The sequence below is a fragment of the Notechis scutatus genome, chromosome 7 (genome assembly GCF_049901735.1).
Source record: "Notechis scutatus isolate UNSWTSFEM ecotype Mainland chromosome 7, rNotScu1.2, whole genome shotgun sequence".
Taxonomy (NCBI): Eukaryota; Metazoa; Chordata; class Lepidosauria; order Squamata; family Elapidae; genus Notechis; species Notechis scutatus.
The window spans coordinates 4835489-4850263 of NC_142015.1; the positions used below are offsets into that span (position 1 = coordinate 4835489).

General features: G+C 38.2%; 1 protein-coding gene across 3 annotated transcripts in view; it reads left to right on the forward strand.

Annotated features, from left to right (window-relative positions):
* Positions 1–14775, forward strand: part of PEBP4 (phosphatidylethanolamine binding protein 4) — a 272514-nt gene that overhangs the window by 226104 nt on the left and 31635 nt on the right. For all 3 annotated transcript variants that reach the window (XM_026683988.2, XM_087969659.1, XM_087969658.1), the window contains exon 5: positions 3318–3363. In XM_026683988.2, coding sequence (XP_026539773.1) covers positions 3318–3363 — 46 coding nt within the window. The remainder of the gene's footprint in view (positions 1–3317; positions 3364–14775) is intronic.

Genomic DNA, 14775 nt, shown 5'->3' on the forward strand with positions numbered 1-14775 from the left:
ATACAGTAATAAATAGGTGGCAGTTCATTGTTCCTACCTTTTTGTTTGTAAAAGTTTCAAATGATGATTGTGTGCCACATATAAACTATTATCTCGATTACAATATAATTTATTTTCAAAACACTTAAATCAAATGCATATCACTGTTTGAATTGCGATTAAATTCAAGCCTGTAAATTCTGAAAACAGATCTGCAAAGTGCTTTTTACCGTTAAATTAACCTCTATTCAAATCAAGATTAATTTGGCTTTATAGTCCATTGGATAACTTTTAAATCATTTCTCCAGTAAAGGCATTTGCGTATAACCGGGGGGCAGAAACCACAAGAAGAAGTTAAATGCACTTTTCAGCATCATGTATTAAAAATGCCTAAACAGTCTTTGACAGAGCTGAAATGTTTTCCACGAATACCTCACAGAGATACAGCTGAGAAATATGTGCATTGTATATTTCCCTTTTCTTTCCTCATACTTTACCTCCTATCTGGTGTACCAGCTTACTTGTTTTTTTTTTAAAAAAAAAAACCACAGTGACCTTTTTTGCCATGGCAAAGACAATAATTAACTGCTGCCTGGATTCCTGTGCATATAATGGCCTCACAGGTTGGAAGGAAAGCATTTGCAGCCTTCCTAGCAACCTGGAACCCAGAGAACTGGTCCAGTGCTATCAGTCTGTCACTCCTCCTGTGACATGGTAACAACACAGCCTCTGATTCAGGAGAATTCCACAGGGGGCTGTGCTGCCATCTATAAAGCCATGACACTTTAAATATAAACTAGCAAGCAAACTGCAGCTCCCACCAGCAGAATTAGGCACAAAGCAAAGTGTCATTTTAGAGTGGGGGGGTGGAAGCAAGTTAAGTGAAGTTAAGCAAACTTGGGAAAACTTTCACCAGGCCAAAAAAAAAAAAAACATCACAGCATTTGTTTCCCCCAACAAGATCATTGAAAAGGAAAATTTAAATCTCTCAGAATGGGAATTTGTTGTAAATCGTACTTAAGTTGATAAGGACAAAGTAAGATTCCTGTTGTATAGTTGAACAGCCTCCATTAGCCCCAGTGGGGAGATAAGTCATTTGTTTCATATCAATCCTGCTGTCAGGATTCCAGCAATCGCCCTAATGAAATCATGATTCTCGAGCCAAATTTCAAAAAAACTGCAAAGGATTCATTAGAGGCGACTTACTGGCACTGCCCTGCATGCAAGCAACTCTGGCATACATCATTTACAGTCCCCTGTGACCCTGTTTCCCCCCCCCTCCACCCCCAGGTGTGTCATAAATCAGATTCTCCAATTGGGCACTTCACTGAGCTGGGTGTCATCATTCACGTTCTCCAATTAAATAGATTCGCGGGCAAAAACTCTGGTATTTTAGTTACAATCTTTTCAAGATAAGAGTTGGAATGTACTATCGCTTTCAACTGCTCTTCCAGATTTCCTCCCCCCTCTTTTTATGGCAACTACTAAAACAGGCATAGGAATGTTTTATGAGTTGACACCTGCCTTGTTTCTGGGAGGTCAAAATGGTGCAAAAGGATAGAGTTACCCATAATTTCATGCATGGAAGACCAATTGTGAAGTATGTTGAGCTCATCCTCACTAGCTCCATATGCCACGAAAGCCCTTCAGCCTGAGTTTCTCCAATCCCAGGACACCCCTTTTAGCATTGCGGCCACATTGCAGTCATTACATTTCCTGATCTCTACACTTCCATATTTATTTTTGTTCATTCATTTGTAAAATGTATTGGCCGCTCGTCTCAGCATAGGGTCATTCTAGACAGCTTACAAGTAAAAAGATAAATATATACATATCTATTAAAAACATATTGATGCAACGCAGTATAACCCAATTATAAATAGGAAGGGTGGAGGCAGGAGGGTGGAGAGGTGTGATCTGTTGTTAATCGATCAATCACCTCCATGTGATGCTCTCTCACCGGGGCTCCAAGCTAACTGGAATAACCGGGTCTTTAGACACATAGGAAAGGTCAGGAGAGTTAGGACCAGAGGTGGTATTCAGCAGGTTCTGACCAGTTCTGGAGAACAGGTAGCAGAAATTTTGAGTAGTTCGGAGAACCAGCCAATCCCACCTCTGACTGGCCCCGCCCCCATCTCTTCTCTGCCTCCTGAGTCCCAGCTGATCGGCTAGGTCTTCTTTGGTTGCCCTGCACAGGGGAACGGAGCTGGAAAGCAGGTTAGTGGGGTGGGGAGGGAACATGGATTTTGCAGTAACCTTCCCCCAGGAGTAGGGAGGGAATGGAGATTTTACAGTATCCCTCCCCTGCCACGTCCACCAAGCCACGCCCACAGAACCAGTAGTAAAAAAAAAATGAATCCCACCACTAGTTGGGACCAACCTCACAGATGGGTGGGAGGTATTCCAGAGGGCAGGTGCAACAGCAGAGTTTCATTATCTGATATTCCAATTCTTTCTTCCATACTTTAGTGTGTTTTTCATGTTCAAACTTATTTTATTTTTGGCACAAATATGGACTTCATCAAAAGAAAAAAAGCACCTTAGTTGCATAGCCAACTAAAAGCATAGTTGTCCTAGTGCTGTCCAAAAGTGCTAGAATTAATGACAGTTTAAAGAGTGTTATTTCAAGAGTCAGGATTCCTAGTTTTAATGGTTTTTACATGTGGCGTGTCAAGAGATCAGGACTTTGCCTCAGGTGTGAATTTGCTATGGTAACGAATGGTTTGTTTCAGGTAGCAATGGTGAATCCCAACCCTGTTTCAGGGGTGGGATTCTATCAGTTCGCACCTATTTACTAGAACCGGTTGTGAGAAGAAATTACTGGGCTAATCCTGTAAGGAAGGCAGGAAGGAAACATTCTGGTGTTGCTTACAGAAACTGCCTCTCTGTTAACCCTTATTACATTCTTGGCAGGACTAGACTTCCTGTCTCAGGAATGTCTCTGGAGTTTTTTCTCCCTCCTTTGCTGGTACTTTGCTTGTGTGGAGTGACCATTCAAAGTTACAATGGCACTGAAAAAAGTGACTTATGACCATTTTTCACACTTACAACTGTTAGGACAGTCATGAGAGGCCAGGTGAGGAGATGCGTGCCTTGATGTGAGTGATATTGAGTTGGCCACACCCACCCAGTCACATGACCACCAAGCCATGCCCACCACCTAAGCCACGCCCACAGAACCGGTTGTTAAAAAATGTGAATCCCACCCGTACCCTGTTTCCCTTTTTCTGCCCGCCTATTGCTATTCTTCTAAAACAAAGTCTAAATGTACATAAATGTACATTTATGAAATCTTGGGAAAGAGCTTGTTCCATTTTACTTAATTTGTCTCTTTTCAGGGTGCTGATTTGAAGATGGGGAACCTAAAAGGTCACGTATTAGCAGGTAAGCAGAAGCCCTCAATACAGGTAACCTTCGACTTACGACACAACTGAGCCCAAAGTTTATGTTGCTAAGTGAGAAATGTGTTAAAGTGAGTTTTGCCCCATTGTACAACTTTTTTGGGCTGCATTTGTTAAGTGAATCATGGCAGTGGTTAAACTAGTAACACGGTTGTTAAGTGAATCTGGTTTCTCCCTTGATTTCTGCCTGTCAGAAGGTTGCAAAAGGGGACCACATGACCCCAAGATACTGCAGCCGTCATAAATGTGAGTCAGTTGTCAAGTATCCAAATGTAAATCATGTGACCATGGGGCTGCTGCAATGGTCATAAGTGTGAAAAATGGGCATAAGTCACTTTTTTCAGTGCCGTTGTAACTTTGAATGGGCTCTAAGTGAACCTGTGCTTCCTAAGAACTTCTGTGTATCAAGAGAAGAGAAGAGAAGAGAAGAGAAGAGAAGAGAAGAGAAGAGAAGAGAAGAGAAGAGAAGAGAAGAGAGAATGGAATGGAATGGAATGGGATAGAATAGAAATAGAAATAGAAATAAAAAATAGAAATAGAAATATAGAATAGAATAGAATAGAATAGAATAGAATAGAATAGAATAGAATAGAATAGAATAGAATTCTTAATTGGCCAAGTGTGGTTGGAAAAATTTGTCAAGAGTCAAGAATCATCAGGCACAACACTTAATAATAGTCATAGGGTACAATAAGCAATCAAATCATACTAGGAAACGGTCAATATAAATCGTTAGGATACAAGCGACAAAGTTACAGTCATACAATCACAAGTGGGAGGGGATGGGTGATAAGGAGTGATGAGGAGATGATGGCGACGCCCAACTAGGAAGGTGAAGCTCTCGCTCCTGGACCACTATCTCCCTATAAAGCCATCACCTGCACCAGAAACCACTTTTAAAGCTGCTGTTACACCAGTAACCGTGAGTAAACCTGAGTCCAAAAAACAAGCCCAAAAACGCTAGATTCTGAAGCTGTGGAGCCCAAATATTCCTGCTAACAGATCCGGAGCCCTCCTCTCCTTCCCCAGAGAAGTGAAGCCCTTTCCTTCACTCGGACCCTGCCTGCGGAGTGCTAACAACCTACCTTCATTTAAATCCCTCACACAGCTGATAGAAGTTATCTTCCACGCCAGACAATGCATTTCCTTTAATATCCCCCACGCAGTTTTCACCGCCACATCGGTCAGCTGGCAGAAAAAAAACAAAAAAAACCGAGGGAGGAAAAAGCCCTGAGGCTCTTAGTAGCCAAAAGTCACCCTGGACGGCAGAGGAATGCTTTTGAGACTGACTCAAAGAAAACCTCTCCATCCGAACTAAAAAGAGACTTAGCATGGCTAAATCAAAGCTGTGACAGAAGTAAAAAAGAAAGGAAAGATCTTGTAACTTAATCTTGGTAAAAAATCACTCCAATTTCTGCAGTGGAATTTTCCTTGGAAAGTGGGACTCTAAGGAGGAAAATAGCTGCGATTAACGATCTGGAGTTACTGTCAGATTTAGTTAAAAGTAAAGGACAGATTGGATTGGTTAACCCAAACTTCTGGACTGTATTTTTACTACTACTCAACTTGAAGAGCTTTAAGAAACTATTGCAAAACAATCTTATTCAGAGACATATTGATTGTAGTCAAAGTGTTTAATTCAGCAAGTTTTACTCTATTTCAAAAACCCTTTGAACATCGTGTTACAACCTTTTGTTTACAGAGTAATAGCAATCTGCTATTACAAAGAGCAATAAATTCCTCTCATTCAGTCAACTACAGCTGCTAGTAAAACAATTAACCCTTTCCTTGCAGACTATTAATACTACCTCATTACTTTAATCAAACACTGATTAATTCATTACCTCAAAACTTTTTTTCTACCTCATCACCTATATCAACGATTAGATAATCAATTTCTATAAAATATTTTATTAATGGTTTAATTGATTTATTGTTTTAATTGATTAGTGTGATTAGAGTGTTTAGTGCAAATAGTGTGATTACTGACTAGTTTAAAAGATCAAGATTCATGTAATTTAATTGAATAGTAAAACCAATGATTTAGTGAATTTAAATGAACAGTGTGATTAATGATTAGTGTAATTAATTGATTAGTGATTAGAGTAATTAATTGATTAGGCTGATTGTTGCTCAGGAATATTATCTGACTAGAGAGATTACTGCAATTGATTGATTGGTGTGATATTGGCTATATAGATTACCCAAAATTGTTCCTTTAATTAATTCAATCAACGTACTATCTTAACAAACCTACCATGCCAAAAAGAAAATCCAATGCCAAACCACAACCTAAAGAGAAGATAATCCCCACCAATGAACCACAAGACTCCTGCACATGCCTTAAATGCTACAAAAATCTAAAGGATAATGAAAACTCCATCAAATGTTCTCTGTGTAAAAAATACGCTCATCATGACTGCTTGGGATTAACCAAGCAATTTATTCAATACCTGGAATCATCCAATGAGTTTCCATATCTCTGCAAACCATGCAAACCCAAACTGGATCTGTTGGAAAGAGTTGATACCATTGAAACCATTGAAACATCCCTTAACACCATAGTAGCATCCCTGGACGCCGTAAAAGAAAGAATATCCAACCTTGAAAAAAAAGACACAACGCAAAAACCTGAACATCCAATAGCTACTAACCACATCTCTACCCAACAACCACAACCCAATCCAAAACCCAATCCACAAATAAACACAACCCAGACAAATATTGATATCCCAATCCTCATCAGAGAAGCTGTTGAGCGAGAACGGAAACGTCCAAACGCCATCTTATTTGGTCTAGAGGACATCAATGACAATGATGACATCACAACTGTCTGAAACATCATCAGTGATTATCAAGCATCAACCATCTCCGCTGATGAAATACTTGACATTTCCCGCATTGGCCGAGAGCTCAAAAACAGAGACGGCTCTGTGGCCCCACGCTTGTGCAGGGTCATTTGCAAAAATGAATCAAGCAAACGTAAATTCATTTACACTATAAATTCACTCGCCAAAACCAACACCAACCATAAGAACCTCCGTTGTCGCCCTGACCTAACCATACAGCAACGTGCCCGCTCCCGTGTACTCCTCACCGAACTCAAAAAACGTCTAGACAATGGAGAGAAGGACCTGTACATTGACTACCATGCTGACTGTATCAAAAGTAAGCCACACAACCCGCAACTCAGCTTTAACCCTCAACCACAACCCTACCTCAACCGATCCACCATCACCCAAGACTAGGCATGCACGCCCTAACTACCTCAATTCCAACTACTGCTGGCCTTAAATGCAAACTACTCAATGCAAGAAGCCTTGTGAATAAAATACCTGAATTTTTCCTCCTACTAAATATGGCTAAATTCGACATTATATTTGTCTGTGAAACATGGCTCAATGCATCTCTCCCTGACTCCATTACCACAGTAAAAGACTATCATGTTTACCGATCAGATCGTGAAATTCGTAGAGGAGGTGGTGTTGCTATCTTCTATAAAAAGTCCTTACATCTAAAAAATATCCAAGTTACCCAGGAGCTTGCTCTTCCTGAGACCACCATCTGTGAACTATCCTCAAATATCACAATTCGATTCTTACTATGTTACAGAGCACCTGATTATGACATCGAACATGTAAACAAGCTAAATACATTACTAACATGGGCTGCATCCTGCCCATACCCTTTTATCTTTCTTGGCGATTTCAATCTACCTCATATTGACTGGACCCTAAATGATTGTACAACTGAAATCATACACATAACCTTCTACAATGCTATTACAAATCTGGGACTGGAACAACTAGTAACCAACAACACTAGACTAAACAACTGCCTCGATCTCATCTTCTGCAATAGTTTGAATTTAATTTACGGAATACAAACTAAAGAACCCTTTTCCAGCAGTGACCACAATATGATTGACTTTTGTCTCAACATACGCCCACACAAAAATCACCACAATGATGTAATCCCCAATTGTAACTTCAAAAAAGGCAACTATGATCTTATAGACAACGATCTCTCATCCCTTGATTGGCAATCTCTATTCACTGGATGCAATACTGTTGAAGACCATTACAACATATTTTTACTTGAAGTCAAAAGAGTCATCAAACTATATGTACCAACAACAATTCCCAAAACAAAACAAAAAAGCAGATTACCCATAACAATAAGGAAACTTCAATCCAAAAAGAGATCACTCTGGCAGAAAAACAAATCTGGTCACGTTGCCAATTTCAAAAGCCGATACAAAAATTTATGCCACCAGATAAAGACCGAATGCACCAATTATCACATTAAACAAGAGGAAAACCTTCTAAGCACCAATTCCACCAGTGCTTTTTACAATTTTGTAAACAACAAACTAAAAGACTCAAGGTCTATCCCACCCTTGATAGGACCTGATGGTAAAGACTGCAACGACGACACCATTAAAGCCAACCTCTTTAACACATTCTTTGGCTCAGTATTTGTAAACAGCAATGGATCATGCCCAGTATTTCCTAGCTGTACCACAGATAACAACAATGATCTAATACATATCGATTTTACAGAAGACAATGTTGAAAAAGCACTACGCAATCTAAAACCATCTCTATCTATTGGACCGGATGGAATATGTGCCTACTTCTTAAAAAAGCTATCCACTGCCATAGCCAAACCTCTAAGCATAATCTTTGAAAAATCTTTCAGGACCAGCTCCTTGCCTAACCTATGGTCACAAGCCACAGTCATCCCCATCTTCAAAAAGGGAGACCCAAGCCTAGTTGAAAATTACAGACCAATCTCCTTATGCTGCGTCACCTGTAAAGTCATGGAATCAATTATTAACCAATCCATCATCCTCCACTTAGAGACAAACAACCTACTCTCCAATAAACAATTTGGTTTCAGAAAAAAACTATCCTGTAATCTGCAACTCTTACACTGCAAAAACATATGGACGACACAACTCACCAGGGCAAAGCAATAGACGCAATCTACATAGACTTCTGTAAAGCCTTTGATTCAGTGGTACACGACAAACTACTCCTAAAAATAAAATCCTATGGTATCTCTGGACAACTGAATAACTGGATAGAAGCATTCCTGGCAAACAGACAACAAATGGTCAAAATTGGGAGCGTCTATCAAATTCTGTACCTGTCAATAGTGGTGTCCCCCAAGGCAGTGTTCTAGGACCAACTCTCTTCATACTCTACATAAATGACCTCTGTGATCATATTAAGAGCAATTGCATTCTTTTCGCTGATGATGTAAAGCTGTTCAATACCACAGACAATACTGCTACCCTACAAAAAGATCTTGACTATGTATCAGAATGGTCAAACAAATGGCAACTTCAAATCTCAACAAATAAATGCTCTGTCTTACATATTGGCAAAAAAAATCAGAAAATAAAATACAAGCTGAATAGTCAAGATCTTGTTGATGACCCAAGCTCTGTAAAGTACCTTGGAATACTCACCTCTAATGATCTAAGTGCTAGAGCCCACTGCAACTACATAGCCAAAAAGGCATTAAGAGTTGTTAACCTAATCCTACGTAGCTTTTTCTCTGGTAATATCACACTACTAACCAGAGCATACAAAACATTTGCTAGACCAATACTCGAATACAGTTCATCAGTCTGGAACCCACATTACGTATCTGATATCAGCACAATTGAGAAAGTCCAGAAATATTTCACAAGAAGAGTTCTCCACTCCTCTACTCGTTGTAGAATACCTTATGCCACCAGACTTGAAATTCTAGAACTATAAAACCTTGAATTACGCCGTCTTCGGTCTGATTTAAGCATGGTATATAAAATCATACATTGCAATGTCCTACCTGTCAATGAATACTTCAGCTTCAACCATAACAACACAAGAGCACACAATAGATACAAACTCAAAGTTAACCGCACCAAACTTGATTGCAGGAAATACGACTTCAGCAATAGAGTGGTCAATGTCTGGAATACTCTACCCGACTCTGTAGTTTCTTCCCCAAACCCCAAAAACTTTAACCTTAGACTGTCTACTATTGACCTCACCCCTTTCCTAAGAGGTCTGTAGGAGGCGTGCATAAGCGCACCAACGTGCCTACCGTCCCTGTCCTATTGTTTCTCTTATTCTTCTTTGATTTTTCTTATATGTACCCATTTCATGTATTCACAACTATGTATACACTTATACTTATTATCTTGTAAACAATTGGCAAATCAAATAAATAAATAAAATAAATAAATAAAATTAATAGTAATAATAATGCAGACTTTGTAAATAGTTGGACAGTGTTGAGGGAATTATTTGTTTAGCAGAGTGATGGCGTTCTGGAAAAACGTGTCCTTGTGTCTAGTTGTTCTGGTGTGCAGGGCTCTATAGCGTTGTTTTGAGGGAAGGAGTTGAAACAGTTTATGTCCAGGATGTGAGGGGTCTCTAAATATTTTCACAGCCCTCTTTTTGACTCGTGCAGTATACAGGTCCTCGATGGAAGGCAGGTTAGTAGTAATTGTTTTTTCTGCAGTCCTAATTACTCTCTGAAGTCTGTGTCTGTCCTGTTGGGTTGCAGAACCAAACCAGACAGTTATAGAGGTGCAGTTGATAGACTCAATAATTTCTCTGTAGAACTGTATCTGTTAGGTATCTGTTACAAAGGCCTCGATATTTGTGTCAGGAAGTACGGATCCTTGTTCATATGTGTGATTTTGTGATCTTGATTGCTTCCAAACCAAGGTCATATCTATTCAAAGTGCATCAAGATGAATCCCATTGCTCACTGTCATTCAACAGCTGGATTTTTTGTGTGTCTGTTAAGAAACAGGGATTAAAAACAGGATTAAAGAAACTTTATTCTCTTATATAGGAATGATCCCCAAACACCTCATTTTCTCCCACCTGAACTTTCTTTAAAAAGCATCAGGTAATTGTGATGCTGGTGCAAATTATTTTAGTCTCCTGTGAGACCTAATGGAAGTTCATGCTAAGATGTGAAACCACCAGCACAAAAGCCATTCCCAAATTCCACCCCTTTCTAGTGATTTCACGAAAGAGCATCTCCTATAGAAAAAGTTACGGTCTCTAAATCAGTTACGGTCTCTAAACCGTAACTGATTGGAAAGAGGCACATGCATTTCAGAGGATTTTTTGTATAACATCCAAAAAACTATTTCTCCAACAGTAATGAAGTAGACATGATCATTAGAGCAATTTCCATATTAAAAAAAACTGCTGCAGGCAGGCAGACAGGCGATGGGAAAACCCCATTGATAAATAAATATTAAATTATATTGTTGCTATTTGTACTGAGGGATGGGTATGTTCGCTCTGTTCTTGATGTAGTTTGACTGGGAATGTGCTGGATCCAACTATAACCTGGAAATTACCAGTGGTAATTTTCCAACAAAACCCATCTATTTTACATAGTCAATGTCTGTCCTCATTTTCAACAATAAATGTAAAACAGCATTTTAGGAATAACAGCATTTTGCATATTTTCCCCTCATTATACTTTTCTGTCAATCTGCTTCTCCTTTCTACCTGACATTACAAATTCCTTAGGAATTTGTTTTGCTTTTAAACATTCAGGTAACAATCAATAAGGTAAAAAACATCTAACTCAATATTACAGCAATATTTTTATTATGTAGTAGGACCTTCTGCTCCAAGGTAAAGAACTCAGTTTGAACTTCTATTTGCTTTTTATTCTCTCTAATACAGCAGAATGTTGGAAATAAATCACATAAATAGGTTCAGGAAGCTGCTTGTATGTCAGCAAAAGAAAGAACAGCTTTTAAAAAGGATGAATAAAATGCAGAAACATAATGATGTAGCCCCCCTCAAAATACTCTATTGCCTCCTTATAGGAAAGCAGTTGAATAGTAACTCAGAAAATGGAGAGGATAGTACTGTTCAAAGATAAGGAGATGAATATAGAAGAACCCCAACAAACAGGGGGGGGGGTAAAAAAAATAAGTACAAATTGGGAAAATAGTAATTATATATATTGATACCTAAAAGAATATATTAAATTATAATAAGCATATCAAGGTTAGAAGTTGGAAGAAAAAAACTATGTATATGTAATTATATTATTATTGTTAGCATTGTGTAAAAAATATATTGATTCAGTCATTACACTGTCCACAAAATATGTTGGTTGTTAAAGAAAAACTACAAATAAAAACATAAACAAATCAGAATGTGGCCATCTGCTCCATTCTAAAGCAACTCTTTGGGATATCCAATAAATTTGAAATATGTTTTATGAATCAATTTCAATCTTAAATCCAATGAGACCAATTTAATCTTCTTTTAAGACTTGCAACCATTGATGTTTCATTATCTGATATTTCAGCTCTTTCTTCTATACATCCTAAATGTCAGTGTTTTCAGTGTTAAAATTTACATTATTTTTGATACAAATATGGACTTCATAAAAAAAGGGGGGTTTCTTTGACACAGCGAAAACATTTAGTCCATATTGAACTGTTTAAGACATACTTGTCACCTGTTTTTAAGGCAGAATTCTTCCATAAAGATAAACATTAGGGAACCTCGGTATCAAAATCCAATCTACAACCCAAAAGGTCCAAATGTGGCTCTTTTCAATCCCAAAAATGAAAAAAAAAATCCTTTTTATTATACATTGACCCATGTAATTGCCAAGATCTTTGTGGAAATAAGTAATAACTTTCAAATAAGGCCCACAAATATTGATAGCGTACAAAATTTTCATTTCACATAAGTGTAGCCAATAAGATGGAAGTCCCGTGATACTTTTGAAAACTCTGTCAAGAAAAATTAAAACCATTACCAAACATCAAAAGATAATCTCAATTTAGCCATAGATGCAATACATTACAGAGTAAAATGCAAATACTGCGCTCCCTATGGCTACTGCTAATAAAGGGACCGGAAAGAACTTAAGAGTCACGGTCTGTATATTTGTCCTAACTTGCTTGAATAGAGTATACCATCTAAATTTATATCTTGCTTTGATAATGTAAAAACAGCCTAGCAAGGAACTTTTGCCTAACCATGGAGATTATTAGCGTGAGTAAAATGAGTAAATTTTGTATTAACAGAAATGGTTGAAGCACTCCTTAAGTGAGTCTTAAATGCAGTTCAGCTCAAAATCGGATTCGAAGCAGCCTTCTTCCCTTGCATTTCATCAAGACCCTATTCCATCAAGACTGAAACTAAATGTAGAGTCAAAGCTTAAACATCAGAATTTTTTTTCTGCCCTCCCCACACCCCCATATTCTAAAGCAGGGGCCTCCAACCTTGGCAACTTTAAGACTTGTGGACTTCAACTCCCAGAATTCCTCAGCCAGCTTTGAAGTCCACAAGTCTTAAAGTTGCCAAGGTTGGAGACCCCTGTTCTAAAGTATTTTCCATCTTGTCCAAGAAAAAATGATCTTTTGAAAGCTTGCATTGTATTTTATGAACTTGTTTTGGCTATGCAAAACAGATTTGCTAGTGGCATTTTATAAAGTAGCAGCAATAGATTCTGAGCTTGTTTAAACAAGCATTGAATTTTAACACATATGTCCCTTCTTAAGGTAGCATAACAAAATTCGGTAAGGTTTTACTCTGTTTTTTTTTTAAATTCAGTATTAGAAGGCCTTGCATTAGCTTTCAAAAAACACTATTGCATATGTACCACTGACCTCCTTATAAAAATGAGACCCCAATAAACTGAGAACCAAGATATGTACTATGTGTTCTCCCAAAGATGGCAGGGAGAATAGCTTTGAACTGTCATGTGCAGAATAGTGTGGATAAGCTCTGGGTGACCCATTCCCAGTTCCATTATTTCCAGAGAGGGAGGATAATAACAGAAAATGTTGGCATCAGACCAGCAAATCAGAAGAATAATTTCACATTCAAGCTGGACAGCTGATAGTAATTTATTCTTTATCTTATTGGGGATGGAGCATTATTGGGGAGGGAGCATTAATATGCAATAAGTAACATTTTCTATCACAGAAAAAAGCAAAGTGTTTCCTATTCTTACCTCACTGTAGTCTTCCACATCCAATTCTACTTCCCAAAGACTGTTTGTTCTAAGTTCACACAACTTACAGTTTTGAAAAACAGAAAGGTGGCTTCTGCATTAAAGAAAGATCCAATCTGGAATTAAGGAAGCATTTCCTGAGAGTGAGAACAATTAATCATTGGAACAGCTTGTCTCCCAGAGTTGTGGGTGCTCAAACACTGGAGGTTTTCAAGAAAGGTTCGGACAACCATTTCTCCTGGATAGTATAAGGTCTCTGCCCTAAGCAAGGCCTTGGACTAGAAGAACTCCAATCCTGTTATTCTATGAAGTAGACATATGTTATACAGGATGTCCTCAAAAAATGTCCAGGCAATAGTGAGTCTATCAATGTGTTACTTGATGCCCAATACTTAATGATGCTTATCTGTTTAAGTTTCTTTTTTGTTATTAAAAACACATGGAAAACGAACATACTGCAATGTGAGATAGCATAACCTCAGTTTTCAGCAATACCGCTGGGTGTCATGAGTCCCAGATATATCCTTAGAAAATACGATGTAAATTGGCTATAGCCTTCTGCTTTGTTTTCTGTATGATGGGCCATATCTATCATTTCATTGTGTTGTAGGAATGCTGAAAATATGTTCTTCACATTAACGTCAGAGAGTTAACATCATTGCCCAGAGGATCATTGGCTGCCCTCTCCCCTCTTTGGAAGAGCTTTAGAGCTCCCGCTGCCTTAAGAAAGTTCAAAACATCCTTAAAGATCCATCTCATCCTGGGCACCCTTTTTTTTTTTTGAGCTATTACCATCTGGCAGATGGTACAGGACAATAAAAACAAGGACAAATATTGAATTCTACTGTATAGTGCAATATTAATGCAATATCAGGGGTTTTCAGTTCAGTGGAATAGAATGCAAAGGATGAGTGTTTATGTTTTATTTTTATAGTTACAATGTACACTGAAAATGGCATTTAATTTTGTTGTATGAGGTACAATGACAATAAAGTCAACTGAACTAAACTAAATTAATTAGAATGCCAATTTCACCGGCCCCGGGTCTTGGTGCCAACTGCAAGACTTTTATATCAGCTGGTGGATTTGCCGGATTGGGCAATTATAAGAAAACTATGTTTTTTGCTCATAAAATGCTGAAGTGAAAAAAGTAAAGCAGGAAGTGAACTTGTGATTGTTACATTCAAGAAGAAAGAGTAGCACCTCCCATTCACCCCCCACCCACCCCTTTTGATCAGGCTGCGAAGAATTTTATCTCTTCAATTTCTTTACATCATCTTGTCTTCTTGAATCCAATCTGAAATGCCCTTTGAGCTAAGATTGGGGTTTTAAACCATTAAGGAGCATCTGCATACATAATAGCTCTGCTTGATATTTGATTTTT